Source organism: Somniosus microcephalus, chromosome 12 (genome assembly GCF_052327205.1).
Source record: "Somniosus microcephalus isolate GS21.2 chromosome 12, FLI_Smic_1.0, whole genome shotgun sequence".
Lineage (NCBI taxonomy): Eukaryota > Metazoa > Chordata > Chondrichthyes > Squaliformes > Somniosidae > Somniosus > Somniosus microcephalus.
The window spans coordinates 72359672-72377805 of NC_140998.1; the positions used below are offsets into that span (position 1 = coordinate 72359672).

The 18134-nt window shown below is 47.1% G+C and overlaps 1 protein-coding gene across 1 annotated transcript; it reads right to left on the minus strand.

The window, feature by feature from the left end:
- Positions 1–527: 527 nt before the first annotated feature.
- Positions 528–18134, minus strand: LOC147109292 (transmembrane protein 179-like). The gene is made up of 4 exons (XM_086003103.1): positions 17754–18134; positions 9261–9398; positions 8926–9004; positions 528–1645 (listed from the first exon to the last, which is right to left on the minus strand). The coding sequence occupies exons 1-4, from the start codon at positions 18053–18055 to the stop codon at positions 1466–1468; spliced, it is 699 nt and encodes a 232-aa protein (XP_085859229.1). The 5' UTR covers positions 18056–18134; the 3' UTR covers positions 528–1465.

Below are 18134 nucleotides of genomic sequence, written 5' to 3' on the forward strand. Positions count from 1 at the left end.
AAATGCAATGAGCAAATTAAACTCCTGATTGCTTCTTATTAAGGGGGAAAAAGTGCCATTTGATTGACTTTATCAGACTATACAACCCAGACTCAGGGGTTCTTGTACAGTTGACTGACAACAATGTTGGATGATCAGCTTCCAGTGTGGTCATTTTTGTTGGAAAATACAACTTGGCCAAGAAAAATACATGTTTGTGATTTAGTGCTAGGATGAGTTGACAACATTTCTAAAAGGAAATTATGTTGATTTATTTTTCCAGAAAGTACTGATAACATGATATGGTGGTATAATATATTGACATATCAAGTAATTGTGCCAGACAATCATAGTTTGCAAGTTTACCCTTGTGGTTCCCATATGGCAAATGTGTCATTTCTCCCATACTTTGTAGGCACAAGGGAAACATAAAGGAAATGTGGGCAGCTATATCCTGACTGCTACAGTTAGAGAAATAGTTTTTATTAAGCAGTGCCAGAAATAATAGTGTGCATTTGTTCCCACAAGGGGAAAAAACAGCACAGATGTAAACAAGCATATGAATGAATTTAATTTTACAGTTTTGAACATAGGACACAGTAATCAAGGTTAAAGAATTGACATTAATAACAAAGTTCCTTTTTATGAGCAACATATGGCACAATAAAGTTTGCCACTTTATACTACTAAGCTTCAAATTGTTGTTCATTTTATTATCTGCAGAGAAGCTGTTGATTTAAGGTAGAACATTCAGTAGTGCGAGATAGCAGCTGCTCCTAAGAAACAATTATTACCATTTTCTAAACATTGCAGATGAGGTCTTTAGGTATGAAGGCAATGTATTCTGTTGCTAGAAAGAATATTCAGGTATAACTGAGGGTTTGGCGCCAAGCATCTTTGACATGTTGAGCGTGAAAAGAATTCATCACCATCCGCTATGAGAGTTGACATAATTTATCAATTTGTTCATTTGCTTTCAGTACAATATTTTGTAGCATTGGTAATGTTATGCTGAATTGTGTAGAATATAACTAACTGGAAGTTTTTTTTCTATAGTTTAATACATTACTAAGTTTATTTCTCGCACATGAAATTTGGTGTATGCTATTTAGCTTGGTACTGTAAAACAGGATAAATTGTTCTGATCAACAACTTTAAGGTTTTGATGTGCAAGTATTAACAACAGAGGTTTATATTTTGACTTGGCAATATAGAAGTTGTTATCTTTTGTGCTGTAACATTTTAGAAAATCATTACATTTACAGGCTAATGTTTATTAGGCACTGAAAGAATGAAAGCATCTATCGGAGGACACAGTTGTTATTGTGGTACCTACCATTAAGATGGAGGATAAGGCTAGAGATTGTTTATCCTGTTTTACAGTAATATTTCAGTGCTTTCTCCTTGACAAAGAACATGCAGCATTGCTTTCTTCTGTTGTGTCGGCCGGAATCATCTCTTTCTACAATATGTACTGTAGTTGGATTTAAATCATGGCATTCTTCTCAACTTGCTCTGATACTCTCCTGGACGATCTTGCTAGAAGCAACTCCTTCTCGTGGACCAGGCTGTCGAGGAGATCCTCCTGCCTATAGTTGTCGTACACTTTCAGGAACGCAAGAATGGTAATTGCCATCCAAGCAACCCATTCAGCCCATAGGCCAAACTGCAGATGAAATTCCCAGACGTTAGACAAGGTTTGCTAATTACTAACTTCAGGGCATGCCATCCTTTTTACTTTTGAATACAATCTGCAAAATGTCTCTTTAGTACAATGTACAAATCAGTAAGGATTTAGTTAACAAGAATTTGATTGATACTATCCTAATTTAATTCAGACAGTCATTTCGAGTAAATCTGTTGTATTTTCACACTAGAAAGATCTCTGCAGATTATCAAAAGCTTTTTTCATACAAAATCACATCTGTTGAAATTGTGCTGAAACATCTTTTTAACATAAGATCTGCAAGAGACATACATTCCTGTCACTGTGTAAGTAATATGACTGCTGTCCTTAGGCAACAATGCTTGGTTTGTTTGCCAGAAATTTCTGACAGCGCAGCTTTAAACAATTTTCATTTTTATGGGGAAAGATTGTTCAGAAATATGGGGGGTAATTCTGACTATGGGCAATGGTGTCAAACAGGTGATGGCTGAAAACTAGGCGTGGTGTAGAACGGGTGACTGATCCGCTATCGCCCGTTTTACACCATCGCCCAAAGTCAAAATTACCCCCACACGGTGTAAATTTAACTTTAATAATTTGGTCTGATAGGAAATTCCTCAGAGCTGGTCCCGCTCCTCCAGTGTTACTTCACCGGAATTGTGGTGGAATCTCAGCTTATGTGTGTAAATGGGGTTTCTGCTGCACTTTCGGCAGAGTAACTCCGGCAGAGCGGGAGAAGCTCTGAGGAATTTCCCGACCATAGACTCCTTTAACTGTACTTGTAGGTCTAGAGTAACTGGTTGCAAAATATTCTGGAATTGTACAAAGTTTCAAAATACTCACTAAAACTATAGGGGGGCTAAATTTGGTTGATTTGCGCCTCCTAAGAGGGTGCTAACGGGGCACAAATCAACTAGCGCCTGGGCGCGGCACCGCTAACGCCTCCCGCGAAATTCAGTGGGAGGTTAGCGGCGGTGCCCCGCTCGCGCCACGGTTGTAATATTGGGTGGTACCCCACAACTTACCGCCGGACACTATGTCCGATGAGGTCAGGGGGGCCTACCTGCGGCCGGGGCGGCGCTAGTTAAAGGGGAGGTGGAGGGCGGCCATTTCTGTTGCTGGCCGCCTGCCAGTACTTGCCCCCGTTGCTGTCCCTGGCCCCCATGAAGCCCCCCCCCCCCCCCCCGCAGGGAGCCGGCTGCTCTCCTTGAGTGCCGGGCTCGTTTGCCGGCACTCCCGATCCCTGGTGGACCGGCTGGGCGCCGGGACGCGCTGCACCAGGTCCCTGGTAAGGGGAGGAAGGCCTGCAGTACTGTGGCACGTAGCGCCGCTATATTGGCTCGCAGCGCCCCAAGAGGGACGTGGGGTGCTTCCATTAGTGCCCCTCCTCCCTCTCGGGGCGTTACCTGGGAAAAGCGGCCACAGGGGCGCTACCCAATTTTTACCCCTACGTTTTTCAGTAAATGGTTCGGTTCACAATGCATCATTGTCTCTGAGTTCCTGGGAAAAATTGCCAGAATAGTTCACAACTTACATAATGTATGTTTTAATCTCACCTCCTTCACTATTTATTTCCCATCATTGGTAATATGGAAGAGGGAGATTCCATTTTATGTACATAAAGCAGTGTTTGAACTTTATATGAGCATTTGAGATTTATAAAGACATAAAGCAACATATGACCTTGACTCAGATCAACTGTAAAGTCTTTCCTTGTGAAAGAAAAGTTGAGCCTTAAGCATCTGTTTGATTTTATTGCATTACCCACTTCGGGCATAAAATCTAAATGGCAGTGCTATAAATAAAAGCTTATATTGTTATCAACCACCTGGCTATTCTTTAAAAGTGGCTTATTTTATATTAGCCATCAGTTAAGAAACAGTCAGTGGCTGGTACACTACTTTCTAGCCCAAGTCCTTCTGTCCATCCAGCTGTCTATCACATCACCAATTTTCTACACTTGCCTGCTTTGAAATTCCAAATTGATTTAGTATTCAATCAACAAAGTACAAAAGTGGCATTAAAACCGACAATTTTTTGTCTTAATTAAAAAGTGTGTGACCATCTGTAAGGATTGTTATAAACTGTAACTTAATACTTTTAACTATGCAATGGTTGCTATGCTCATGAATTCTTCCACTGAAAAGGAAGCCAATAGATGATTGGAGAACTTATTTTACTCACAGCTGCCATCACATTTTCAGATGGCATTCTTTACAAATAAAGTTCAATTGTATGGGTCACAATGGGAACAAAACAGTCACATATTACATGTTCACTTAATACAAACAATAAAAATCCATTTGATACTTTTGATAAAGAAATGCTACTCCACCCCATAAAGTGTTAATTAAGATTTTCTGAAATAGCAACTTGCATTTATACAGCGTCTTTAATGTAGAAATACGTCCCAATGCACTTCACAGAAGCGTAATCAGATAAAAATTGACATTGAGCCAAAGAAGGAGATAATAGGAAGGGTGATCAAAAGCTTAGTCAAATAGGTGGGTTTTAAGGAGGGTCTTAAAGTAGCAGAGGGAGGTGGAGAGGCAGAGGTTTGGGGAGGGAATTTCCAGGCATGGGGCCGAGATGACTGAAGGCACGACCACCAATAGTGGGGCGAAGGGAGTGGAGGATGCACAAAATATCAGAGTTAGAGATCTAGGGGGGAAAATTCGGTTGGTTTGCGCCTCCCATTAGCCTCCCCTTAAGAGGGCGCTAATGGGGCGCAAATCAACTAGCGCTCGGGCGCGGCGATGTTTGCGGTGCTCGCGAAATTGACCAGACATTTTGCGGCGGCGCTAAACACTACCGCCACAATCTCCTGCGCCCACAGATCGTGACGTCAGTCGAGCGTGCAACGCCCCGGACCGGATACTGAGTGGCGCCCCCTGCCTTATCACCTGCCGCTAGCAACAACAGGTTGAGGGGAGCATTTTGCAGTCGGGAAGGGAATGGGGGAGCGCTATTTAAAGGTGACCGCTTCCTGCCTTTTTTGTTGGTGACATTTTTGTACCATGCATTCTGAGTGAGAGAGAGAGACTTCTGGAGATATTCAACACTGTGTTGAGGAGTTTTGGGTACTGAGCAGCACTTAGCAGGTTCATTTTGATTTGACCTTCCTTGCATCGGTTTAGAAGAGATTATGGGAGCTGCACTCTGAGCTCATTCCCTGGGCCTCTCCATTGTTCTTTCCAGCAGATTTGATGTACAGGTCTCTCCAGGCCAAGATTCAAGGCTGCAATGAGCAGAGTTTGGATGGAGAGCAAGATCGACCCTCCCCTTTAAGAACTGGCCGGCGCCAGTGTGTCTGTGTTCCATTGCTTCGCCAGCGCTCTGAGGTAGCGCCTCTCTCTTCGGCGTTAGCGCCTTAAGAGAGGTGTGTAGCGCCTGATTTAGCACTCCAATCACATCCGGGGCGATAGAAGCCAAGTTTGCAGTCCGAGGCGATAATTAGCGCCAAGCGGTAAACTTTGCGCCCGGCCAATAATTGCGCCCCAAACGGGGCGATACCGAATTTCTACCCCATAGAGTTCCAGAGGGTGGTAGGGCTGGAAAAGGTTACAGAGATAGGGAGGGGCGAGGCCATGAAAGTACTTCAATACTACGATTAGAATTTTAAATTTGAGGCATTGGGGCATTGAGAGCAAATGTTGGTCAGTGAGCACAGGTAATGTGTGGGTAGCACTTTGTGCGGGTTAGGATGTGGGCAGAAGAGTTTTGGATGAGTTGAGGTTTATGGAGGATATGAAAGGGGGTGGCCAACAAAGAAAGCTTTGGAATAGTCGAGTCTGGAAGTGACAATGGCATAGATGACGGTTTCCGCAGCAGACAGTGCAAAGGCAGGCAATGTTATGGAGGTAGATATAGGCAGTCTTTGTGATGGAGAGGATATGGGTCGGAATCTCAGCTTGCGGGTCTAATAGAACACTAAAGCTGAGAATGGTCTGGCTCAAACTGAGAAAGTGGCTGGGGAGAGAAATGTAATTAGTGGCAAAGGTCTGGATTTTATGGTGGGGGCCAAAGACTACTGCTTTGGTGTTCCCAATGTTTAATTGAACGAAATTGCGGCTCATCCAGGACTGAATGTCGAATAAGAAGTTTGACAATACAGAGGTGGTGGAGGGGGTCGAGAGAGGTGGTAGAGAGGTAGAGCTAGATGGCATCAGCATAAATGTGGAACCTGACCCCATGCCTTTAGATCATGTCGCCAAAGGGCAGCATGTAGATAAGGAATGGGAGGGGGCCCAGGATAGATTCTTGGGGGACTCCAGAGGTAACGGTATGGAGGTAGGAAGAGAAGCCATTGCTGGAGATACTTTTGCTAGAATTGGACAGATAAGAGCGGAAGCGAGGGCAGTCCCACTCTGCTGGACAACAAAGAAGAGACATTGAAGGTGGATGATGTGGTCGACCATGTCAAAGGCTGCAGTGAGGTTGTGAAGGACAAGGATGGATAGTGCACCACAGGCACAGGCACAGTCACAGAGGAAGTCACAAAACAAACTTATTCTCAGGTCTGGTCCTCACTAACTCTAACTGTAGACTGGATATAATTTCCAAACATTAGGCAGACTTTTTGTGGTGCACATGTGTGCAGTTTGCATTTTTTACTAGCAGAAATGCTTTGATTCACCAAATTTTAAGTAATGCCAAGTCTCTAGTCCTTTTCTGCATGTTACGAGCTTATAAATTATATGTTAATGATGCAGAACTGGTGTAATAGTGCCTTCTGTGTCATTTTATGACCGTGTCAAATTTTGTCTGTTAATGTTCCTGTGAAGCGCCTTGGGAAATTTTACTACGTTAAAGGTACTATATAAATGCAAGTTGTTGTTTACACTAATACCATTTCTAACTACTAACCACAGCAATGGGCATCTGGTGTTGCTATACCCTTGAACAGCATACAGAAGGAGCACTATAGTGCCAGTAAGAAGATTCATTTGACAGTTTTTAGCCTATTGCGTATTGAGTGATATTACTGAGATTTGTATCTGGCTTTCTAAACATTGCATAGTATACCTTCAGGGGGTAGTTCCTGCTTCTTGTGTATCAAAAATGACTACCCACATGTAACAATTATTGCAAGATTAGATGGTAATTTGAGGTGATAGCCAAAGTTACAGCAATTTACTGTGCTGCTATGCTAATACACCAGAGCTTAATTGTGTGCAGTTTATGAAATATTATATCTGAAACTACTCATTGAAAAATAATTAATTGCTTTGCATCTAGAGTCATCTTGGAGATGCATTTGGTTGCTGGGATGGAATAAGAATAATATTACAGGTACTAGGAATGTAAACTGACAAAAGATAGTACATATAACACATGAATTTGATGAACCATTCAGCTAATTCAAGCATCCTTTGAAGCACCAATCTGTTCAACTAAGGGCAAATTTTTTGGGGGAGTGGCAGTGATGGCATTAGACACGAACCATATACTTTCCCTAGAACTCTGTGCCGATTATAACTTTGCAATCTGCTGCAAAACAAAAGAGGGGTTTCAATGATCTCTGCTCCATGTTATCAGATCTTACAGCAGACAGGGTCCAGCTGCTTCTGTATGTGTTTCAAAAATTAACATGATACCAACATAAGTGGCCTTCAGATCAACTTTTCATCTCTCACTGGCTGGCTATCCACAGATCAGTCTTCATAGACCAAATAGTGAAAAAGGTTGTAGCTATACTATCACAACAACAACTTGCAATTATGTAGCACCTTTTGCATAGTAAAACGTCCCAAAGCGCTTCAAGGGAACGTTATCAAACAAAATTTGACACCGAGCCACATAAGGAGATATTAGGAAAGGTAGCCAAAAACTTGGTAAAAGAGGTAGGTTTTAAGGAGCGTCTTAAAGGAGAAGAGAGAGGTAGAGAGGCAGAGAGGTTTAGGGAGGGAATTCCAGAGCTTAGGGCCTAGGCAGCTGAAGGCACGGCAGCCAATGGTGGAGTGATTAAAATCGGGGATGTGTAAGAGGCCAGAATTGGATGAGCACAGAGATCTCGGGGGGTTGTGGGGCTGGAGGAAGCTACAGAGATAGGGAGGGGGCGAGGCCATGGAGGGATTTGAAAACAAGGATGAGAATTTTAAAATCGAAGCACTGCCAGACCGGGTGTCAATGTAGGTCAGTGAGCACAGGGCCGATGGGTAAATGGCTTCCCAGCTGTAATCCCTTTCAATGGAATTACAAGGCAGATGGTGGTTGGGTTGCCTTACTATCTAACCGTGAATTGGCAATCTCTCTCAGTAAAACATAGAATCAAGTACAAGAATCAAAGACTGAAGTACCCTTCAAGGAGAGTGAGGTGCTTTTGGCAATAGTTTAGTATCTGCCATCTGCTGATAAATCTGTTTTCATGTACCTGCCATACACCATCTATATAATTTGATTATCAACCCATAGTCTACTGTTCTCCTGACTCGCAACTTCAATTGCACTATAAGCTGGGAAGCTGTCCTCTCCATTGCAGCTGATAAGCTGGGAAGCTGTCCTCTCCACTGCAGCTGCTAATAGCTTTATGCAGCTGGTTTGCTCTCCACCTAGAAATGCTGATCTGGCATTAACCGACTCCCCTGTTAGCTTGAAAACAATTCAACAAAAGAGTAGTTAGCACATCTGACTATCACTTGGATCATATCTGAGTGGTCTTTCACTGGAACATGAATAGAATTTGAAGTGTAAGGCTTGGACATATGTCAAGTAGAAAGTTCATGTCCCTGACTGACACCCCAACAAGGTGCAGACTTCATTCGGTTACATTAAAATAAATGGATTCTATCTAGTCCTAGGCCCACAGTGCACCAGATCCAGTCTATTGGCTCTCAGCTAATGAAAGGTGCACAGAGATAGTACCAGAATGGAAACATGTTCTGGTATCTCTTTGCTATCCTAACTGTGAAGGACACAGTCTGTCATCAGAGCAAGTTGTCAATGTTCTCAGCCTCTGATAAAATGGAGTAAATGACATGCAAGGGAATGTGTTCCAGCAACTGTTATGGTGTTCAAGGGTGGGAATACCAGGAATGCTAATTTGAGGATCTTAAACTATTTAATGTTACACCTCAATCTTTTCTAAAATATTTACTTAGCCTTTTATTTACTTAGTAATTTATTTTAAAATGTCTGAATAAGGAATTAAATCAACAAACTGGTTGATATCGACAATGAATCACTGATGTCAAAGTTTAAATTTTACAGGATCAAATTTGACAATTTATACTTCGTACTGTTGATGCTAAGGTCCACAATTACATTTTCCAAAGATTTACCTGGATAAATGCAAACTGGTCATAGAAAGAAGAATTATCCAAGTGCAGTTCCAGATCAGTATTCTGCAGCTCTTCACAACTGGAGACACAAAAACACATTATACAAAGCTCAACCAAAGTCATGTTAGAAAGTCTGTTTTGGATGTAAATGCCTTCATTTAATTTTATTTTTTGTAGGCAAGAACGTTTAATGAATTAGATGTTACGATTAAACGGTGATAACCATTCATATTAAACTCATGTATCCACTTTATTTTTTCTTATACGCACTTTTCCCTGCTGGTTGTTTCTAGAAAGTTGGTTATAAAACAAGAGAATTTCCTAAAATGGCGTACCTGTTGGGCATGCTTCCATTTTCGGTGATCGCGTCACACCACATATTGAAGCCAACGGTGATCAGAGTGCTTGCTATGAAGATAAGGAAAACCACGAGGGTGCTAACCAGCAGATTCAGGAACGTCGCAAAGAAAGTGCTGCAACCGGGTTGGGGGGGCGGGGAACAAACACATCAGTAAGACAGCAGAGATAGCGAGATAAGCATTCTGTTCACCATGGTCCCTGGGAATGTTGCACTGGTGATGCCGTTATTTACAAATGACAGTAAGACCACTGATGCTAATTAGCTCCGATCCAAAATAAAAAACAGACCTTTACTTGGGCAGGATGATGAGTTGCACCTCTTGAATTTATAAATATATTAACATTGAGAGTTTGATAAGTTAGGATTGTATTTAAATGCATTGTGCTATTTAGCACATACCACATTACAGATTACAGAAGTGTTTGTTTAGCATTATGGATAGCTTTAATTTGCAAATGAAGGAAGGTCCAACCCTATCCTGAACACTGCCACATGCCGGCAGATACTTGCCGGATATTGCATTGAGGTGGGTAAGGGTTTCAGTGGGTAAGGGGTACAGTGGGTAAGAGGTTCAGTGGGTAAAAGGTTCAGTGGGTAAAGGGTTCAGTGGGTAAAGGGTTCAGTGGGTAAGGGGTACAGTGGGTAAACATAGAAACATAGAAGATAGGAGCAGGAGTAGGCCATTCGGCCCCTCGAGCCTGCTCCGCCATTTAATGAGATCATGGCTGATCATCCAAATTCAGCACCCTGTACCTGCTTTCTCCCTATATCCCTTGATCCCTTTAGCCTTAACAAATATATCTAACTCCTTCTTGAATATATTTAATGAATTGGCCTCAACTGCCTTCTGTGGTAGAGAATCCCACAGGTTCACCACTCTCTGGGTGAAGAAATTCCTCCTCGTCTTAGTCCTCAATGGCTTACCCCTTATCCTTAGACTGTGACCCCTGCTTCTGGACTCCCCCGCCATCGGGAACATCCTTCCTGCATCTAATCTGTCTAGTCCTGTTAGAATTTTATAAGTTTCAATGAGATCCCCTCTCATTCTTCTAAACTCTAGCGAATATAAGCCTAATTGACCCAATCTCTCTTCATACGTCATTCCTGCCATCCCAGGTATCAGTCTGCTGAATCTTCGCTGCACTCCCTCCATGGCAAGAACATCCTTCCTCAGATAAGGCGACCAAAACTGCACACAATACTCAAGGTGTGGTCTCACCAAGGTCCTATACAACTGCAGCAAGGCATCCTTGCTCCTGTACTCGAATCCTCTCGCAAGGAAGGCCAGCATACTATTTGCCTTCTTAACCGCCTGCTGCACCTCACAGAATCACAGAATCACAGAATCCCCACAGTGCAGATAGAGGCCATTTCGGCCCATCGAGCCTGCACCGACACATATCCCACCCTATCCCCGTAACCCCATGTATTTAATCCCCCTAACACACTAAGGGTCAATTTATCACAGCCAATCAACCTAACCCGCACATCTTTGGACTGTGGGAGGAAACCGGAGCACCCGGAGGAAACCCACGCAAACACGGGGAGAATGTGCAAACTCCACACAGACAGTCACCCGAGGCCGGATTCGAACCCGGGTCCCTGGCGCTGTGAGGCAACAGTGCTAACCACTATGCCACCGTTCAGCGGGCAAGGGGTTCAGCGGGTAAGGGGTTCAGCGAGTAAGGAGTTCAGCGGGTAAGGGGTTCAGCGGGTAAGGGGTTCAGTGGGTAAGGGGTTCAGTGGGTAAGGAGTTCAGTGGGTAAGGGGTACAGTGGGTAAGGGGTACAGTGGGTAAGGGCTTCAGTGGATAGTGGGTAAGGGGTTCAGTGGGTAAGCGGTTCAGTGAGTAAGAGGTTCAGTGGGTAAGGGGTTCAGTGGGTAATGGGTTCAGTGGGTAAGGGGTTCAGTGGGTAAGGGGTTCAGTGGGTAAGGGTTTCAGTGGGTAAGGGGTTCAGTGGGTAAGGGGTTCAGTGGGTAAGGGGTACAGTGGATAAGGGTTTCTGTGGGTAAGGGGTTCAGTGGGTAAGGGTTTCAGTGGGTAAGGGTTTCAGTGGGTAAGGGGTTCAGTGGATAAGAGTTTCTGTGGGTAAGGGGTTCAGTGGGTAAAGGGTTCAGTGGGTAAGGGGTTCAGTGGGTAAGGGGTTCAGTGGGTAAGGGGTTCAGTGGGTAAGGAGTTCAGTGGATAAGGGTTTCTGTGGGTAAGGGGTTCAGTGGGTAAGAGGTTCAGTGGGTAAGGGGTTCAGTGGATAAGGGTTTCTGTGGGTAAAGGGTTCAGTGGGTAAAGGGGTTCAGTGGATAAGGGTTTCTGTGGGTAAGGGTTTCTGTGGGTAAGGGGTACAGTGGGTAAGTGGTTCAGTGGGTAAGGGGTTCAGTGGGTAATGGGTACAGTGGGTAAGGGTTTCTGTGGGTAAGGGGTTCAGTGGGTAAGGGGTACAGTGGGTAAGGGGTTCAGTGGGTAATGGGTTCAGTGGGTAATGGGTACATTGGGTAAGGGGTTCGGTGGGTAAGGGGTTCAGTGGGTAATGGGTACAGTGGGTAAGGGTTTCTGTGGGTAAGGGGTTCAGTGGGTGATGGGTACAGTGGGTAAGGGGTTCAGTGGGTAATGGGTACAGTGGGTAATGCGTTCAGTGGGTAAGGGTTTCTGTGGGTAAGTGGTACAGTGGGTAAGGGGTTCAGTGGGTAAGGGGTTCAGTGGGTAAGGGTTTATGTGGGTAAGGGGTTCAGTGGGTAATGGGTTCAGTGGGTAAGAGGTTCAGTGGGTAAGGGGTTCAGTTGGTAAGGGTTTCTGTGGGTAAGGGGTTCAGTGGGTAAGGGGGTCAGGGGTTCAGTGGGTAAGGGGTTCAGTGGGTAAGGGGTTCAGTGGGTAAGGGGTTCAGTGGGTAAGGGGTTCAGTGGGTCAGGGGTTCAGTGGGTAAGGGGTTCAGTGGGTAATGGTTTCAGTGGGTAAGGGGTACAGTGGGTAAGGGGTTCAGTGGGTAATGGGTTACAGTGGGTAAGGGGTTCAGTGGGTAAGGGGTTCAGTGGGTCAGGGGTTCAGTGGGTAAGGGGTTCAGTGGGTAAGGGGTTCAGTGGGTAAGGGGTACAGTGGGTAAGTGGTTCAGTGGGTCAGGGGTTCAGTGGGTAAGGGGTTCAGTGGGTAAGGGGTTCAGTGGGTAAGGGTTTCAGTGGGTAAGGGTTTCTGTGGGTAAGGGGTTCAGTGGGTCAGGGGTTCAGTGGGTCAGGGGTTCAGTGGGTAAGGGTTTCAGTAGGTAAGGGTTTCTGTGGATAAGGAGTTCAGTGGGTAAGGGGTTCAGTGGGTAAGGGGTTCAGTGGGTAAGGGTTTCTGTGGGTAAGGGGTTCAGTGGGTAAGGGGTTCAGTGGGTAAGAGGTTCAGTGGGTAAGGGGTACAGTGGGTAAGGGGTTCAGTGGGTAAGGGGTACAGTGGGTAAGGGATTCAGTGGGTAAGGGTTTCTGTGGGTAAGGGGTTCAGTGGATAAGGGGTTCAGTGGATAAGGGGTACAGTGGATAAGGGGTTCAGTGGGTAAGGGGTTCTGTGGGTAAGGGGTTCAGTGGGTAAGGGGTTCAGTGGATAAGGGGTTCAGTGGATAAGGGTTTCAGTGGGCAAGGGGTACAGTGGGTAAGGGTTTCTGTGGGTAAGGGGTTCAGTGGGTAAGGGTTTCTGTGGGTAAGGGGTTCAGTGGGTAAGGGTTTCTGTGGGTAAGGGGTTCAGTGGGTAAGGGGTTCTGTGGGTAAGGGGTTCTGTGGGTAAGGGTTTCTGTGGGTAAGGGGTTCAGTGGATAAGGGGTTCAGTGGGTAAGAGTTTCTGTGGGTAAGGGGTTCTGTGGGTAAGGTGTTCAGTGGATAAGGGGTGCAGTGGATAAGGGGTTCAGTGGATAAGGGGTTCAGTGGGTAAGGGGTACAGTGGGTAAGGTGTTCAGTGGGTAAGTGTTTCTGTGGGTAAGGGGTTCAGTGGATAAGGGGTTCAGTGGATAAGGGGTACAGTGGATAAGGGGTTCAGTGGGTAAGGGGTTCAGTGGGTAAGGGGTACAGTGGGTAAGGGGTTCAGTGGGTAAGGGTTTCTGTGGGTACGGGGTTCAGTGGATAAGGGGTTCAGTGGATAAGGGGTTCAGTGCATAAGGGGTACAGTGGGTAAGGGGTTCAGTGGATAAGGGGTACAGTGGGTAAGGGGTTCAGTGGGTTAGGGGTACAGTGGATAAGGGGTTCAGTGGATAAGGGGTTCAGTGGATAAGGGGTACAGTGGGTAAGGGGTTCAGTGGGTAAGGGGTTCAGTGGATAAGGGGTTCAGTGGGTAAGGGGTACAGTGGGTAAGGGGTTCAGTGGGTAATGGGTTCAGTGGGTAAGGGGTTCAGTGGGAAAGGGGTTCAGTGGGTAGGGGGTTCAGTGGGTAAGGGGTTCAGTGGATAAGGGGTACAGTGGGTAAGGGGTTCAGTGGGTTAGGGGTACAGTGGATAAGGGGTTCAGTGGATAAGGGGTTCAGTGGATAAGGGGTACAGTGGGTAAGGGGTTCAGTGGGTAAGGGGTTCAGTGGATAAGGGGTTCAGTGGGTAAGGGGTACAGTGGGTAAGGGGTTCAGTGGGTAATGGGTTCAGTGGGTAAGGGATTCAGTGGGTAAGGGTTTCTGTGGGTAAGGGGTTCAGTGGATAAGGGGTTCAGTGGATAAGGGGTACAGTGGATAAGGGGTTCAGTGGGTAAGGGGTTCTGTGGGTAAGGGGTTCAGTGGGTAAGGGGTTCAGTGGATAAGGGGTTCAGTGGATAAGGGTTTCAGTGGGCAAGGGGTACAATGGGTAAGGGTTTCTGTGGGTAAGGGGTTCAGTGGGTAAGGGTTTCTGTGGGTAAGGGGTTCAGTGGGTAAGGGTTTCTGTGGGTAAGGGGTTCAGTGGGTAAGGGGTTCTGTGGGTAAGGGGTTCTGTGGGTAAGGGTTTCTGTGGGTAAGGGGTTCAGTGGATAAGGGGTTCAGTGGGTAAGAGTTTCTGTGGGTAAGGGGTTCTGTGGGTAAGGTGTTCAGTGGATAAGGGGTGCAGTGGATAAGGGGTTCAGTGGATAAGGGTTCAGTGGGTAAGGGGTACAGTGGGTAAGGTGTTCAGTGGGTAAGTGTTTCTGTGGGTAAGGGGTTCAGTGGATAAGGGGTTCAGTGGATAAGGGGTACAGTGGATAAGGGGTTCAGTGGGTAAGGGGTTCAGTGGGTAAGGGGTACAGTGGGTAAGGGGTTCAGTGGGTAAAGGTTTCTGTGGGTACGGGGTTCAGTGGATAAGGGGTTCAGTGGATAAGGGGTTCAGTGCATAAGGGGTACAGTGGGTAAGGGGTTCAGTGGATAAGGGGTACAGTGGGTAAGGGGTTCAGTGGGTTAGGGGTACAGTGGATAAGGGGTTCAGTGGATAAAGGGTTCAGTGGGTAAGGGGTTCAGTGGATAAGGGGTTCAGTGGGTAAGGGGTACAGTGGGTAAGGGGTTCAGTGGGTAATGGGTTCAGTGGGTAAGGGGTTCAGTGGGAAAGGGGTTCAGTGGGTAGGGGGTTCAGTGGGTAAGGGTTTCAGTGCGTAAGGGATTCAGTGAGTAAGTGGTACAGTGGATAAGGGGTTCATTGGGTAAGGGGTTCAGTGGGTAAGGGGTTCAGTGGGTAAGGAGTTCAGTGGGTAAGGGGTTCTGTGGGTAAGGGGTTCAGTGGGTAAGGGGTTCTGTGGGTAAGGGGTTCAGTGGGTAAGGGGTTCAGTGGGTAAGGGGTACAGTGGGTAAGTGGTTCAGTGGGTCAGGGGTTCAGTGGGTAAGGGGTTCAGTGGGTAAGGGGTTCAGTGGGTAAGGGTTTCAGTGGGTAAGGGTTTCTGTGGGTAAGGGGTTCAGTGGGTCAGGGGTTCAGTGGGTCAGGGGTTCAGTGGGTAAGGGTTTCAGTAGGTAAGGGTTTCTGTGGATAAGGAGTTCAGTGGGTAAGGGGTTCAGTGGGTAAGGGGTTCAGTGGGTAAGGGTTTCTGTGGGTAAGGGGTTCAGTGGGTAAGGGGTTCAGTGGGTAAGAGGTTCAGTGGGTAAGGGGTACAGTGGGTAAGGGGTTCAGTGGGTAAGGGGTACAGTGGGTAAGGGATTCAGTGGGTAAGGGTTTCTGTGGGTAAGGGGTTCAGTGGATAAGGGGTTCAGTGGATAAGGGGTACAGTGGATAAGGGGTTCAGTGGGTAAGGGGTTCTGTGGGTAAGGGGTTCAGTGGGTAAGGGGTTCAGTGGATAAGGGGTTCAGTGGATAAGGGTTTCAGTGGGCAAGGGGTACAGTGGGTAAGGGTTTCTGTGGGTAAGGGGTTCAGTGGGTAAGGGTTTCTGTGGGTAAGGGGTTCAGTGGGTAAGGGTTTCTGTGGGTAAGGGGTTCAGTGGGTAAGGGGTTCTGTGGGTAAGGGGTTCTGTGGGTAAGGGTTTCTGTGGGTAAGGGGTTCAGTGGATAAGGGGTTCAGTGGGTAAGAGTTTCTGTGGGTAAGGGGTTCTGTGGGTAAGGTGTTCAGTGGATAAGGGGTGCAGTGGATAAGGGGTTCAGTGGATAAGGGGTTCAGTGGGTAAGGGGTACAGTGGGTAAGGTGTTCAGTGGGTAAGTGTTTCTGTGGGTAAGGGGTTCAGTGGATAAGGGGTTCAGTGGATAAGGGGTACAGTGGATAAGGGGTTCAGTGGGTAAGGGGTTCAGTGGGTAAGGGGTACAGTGGGTAAGGGGTTCAGTGGGTAAGGGTTTCTGTGGGTACGGGGTTCAGTGGATAAGGGGTTCAGTGGATAAGGGGTTCAGTGCATAAGGGGTACAGTGGGTAAGGGGTTCAGTGGATAAGGGGTACAGTGGGTAAGGGGTTCAGTGGGTTAGGGGTACAGTGGATAAGGGGTTCAGTGGATAAGGGGTTCAGTGGATAAGGGGTACAGTGGGTAAGGGGTTCAGTGGGTAAGGGGTTCAGTGGATAAGGGGTTCAGTGGGTAAGGGGTACAGTGGGTAAGGGGTTCAGTGGGTAATGGGTTCAGTGGGTAAGGGGTTCAGTGGGAAAGGGGTTCAGTGGGTAGGGGGTTCAGTGGGTAAGGGGTTCAGTGGATAAGGGGTACAGTGGGTAAGGGGTTCAGTGGGTTAGGGGTACAGTGGATAAGGGGTTCAGTGGATAAGGGGTTCAGTGGATAAGGGGTACAGTGGGTAAGGGGTTCAGTGGGTAAGGGGTTCAGTGGATAAGGGGTTCAGTGGGTAAGGGGTACAGTGGGTAAGGGGTTCAGTGGGTAATGGGTTCAGTGGGTAAGGGATTCAGTGGGTAAGGGTTTCTGTGGGTAAGGGGTTCAGTGGATAAGGGGTTCAGTGGATAAGGGGTACAGTGGATAAGGGGTTCAGTGGGTAAGGGGTTCTGTGGGTAAGGGGTTCAGTGGGTAAGGGGTTCAGTGGATAAGGGGTTCAGTGGATAAGGGTTTCAGTGGGCAAGGGGTACAATGGGTAAGGGTTTCTGTGGGTAAGGGGTTCAGTGGGTAAGGGTTTCTGTGGGTAAGGGGTTCAGTGGGTAAGGGTTTCTGTGGGTAAGGGGTTCAGTGGGTAAGGGGTTCTGTGGGTAAGGGGTTCTGTGGGTAAGGGTTTCTGTGGGTAAGGGGTTCAGTGGATAAGGGGTTCAGTGGGTAAGAGTTTCTGTGGGTAAGGGGTTCTGTGGGTAAGGTGTTCAGTGGATAAGGGGTGCAGTGGATAAGGGGTTCAGTGGATAAGGGTTCAGTGGGTAAGGGGTACAGTGGGTAAGGTGTTCAGTGGGTAAGTGTTTCTGTGGGTAAGGGGTTCAGTGGATAAGGGGTTCAGTGGATAAGGGGTACAGTGGATAAGGGGTTCAGTGGGTAAGGGGTTCAGTGGGTAAGGGGTACAGTGGGTAAGGGGTTCAGTGGGTAAAGGTTTCTGTGGGTACGGGGTTCAGTGGATAAGGGGTTCAGTGGATAAGGGGTTCAGTGCATAAGGGGTACAGTGGGTAAGGGGTTCAGTGGATAAGGGGTACAGTGGGTAAGGGGTTCAGTGGGTTAGGGGTACAGTGGATAAGGGGTTCAGTGGATAAAGGGTTCAGTGGGTAAGGGGTTCAGTGGATAAGGGGTTCAGTGGGTAAGGGGTACAGTGGGTAAGGGGTTCAGTGGGTAATGGGTTCAGTGGGTAAGGGGTTCAGTGGGAAAGGGGTTCAGTGGGTAGGGGGTTCAGTGGGTAAGGGTTTCAGTGCGTAAGGGATTCAGTGAGTAAGTGGTACAGTGGATAAGGGGTTCATTGGGTAAGGGGTTCAGTGGGTAAGGGGTTCAGTGGGTAAGGAGTTCAGTGGGTAAGGGGTTCTGTGGGTAAGGGGTTCAGTGGGTAAGGGGTTCTGTGGGTAAGGGGTTCAGTGGGTAAGGGGTACAGTGGATAAGGGGTTCATTGGGTAAGGGGTTCAGTGGGTAAGGGGTTCAGTGGGTAAGGGATTCAGTGGGTAAGGGGTTCTGTGGGGAATGCCCCACTCACTGCACCAGAGTGACTTACTCGTCGTGTCCTTTGCAGAGATAGAAGAGGAGCCTCCACGCCTGGATTGCCGAGAAGAGGACGGTGAAGAGGCCGATGAAGGTGGGGAATTGACAGGCGGATTCCGGGCCCCACTCGTCCACCACGAAGCGCTGCTTCTCCACCGTGATGTTCTCATTCTGCCACATTCCCCGGGTGAAGAGCAGGCATTTGCCCCGGAAATCGCTGCCGTTCTCCCACAGCGGCACCACGGCGATGAAGCCGAACAGAAAAGCTAGAAAGTACAGGATGCACTGAGCGAATAAGAAATTATTCAGCCCCATTTCTCACATTGGAGCAGCAACCAGACCAGCTCGAGCACGGCTGCGCGGACCGACCCGCTGACGTCTGGCCGCTAAATGT

Excerpts from the sequence above, each read along its gene's own strand:
- LOC147109292 (XM_086003103.1), bottom strand. The coding sequence starts at position 18,055 with ATGGGGCTGAATAATTTCTTATTCGCTCAGTGCATCCTGTACTTTCTA. Across the intron at positions 9,005-9,260 it reads AATGGAAGCATGCCCAACAG|TTGTGAAGAGCTGCAGAATA; the intron begins GTACGCCATTTT and ends TTGTGTCTCCAG. Across the intron at positions 1,646-8,925 it reads ACCAGTTTGCATTTATCCAG|TTTGGCCTATGGGCTGAATG; the intron begins GTAAATCTTTGG and ends TTTCATCTGCAG.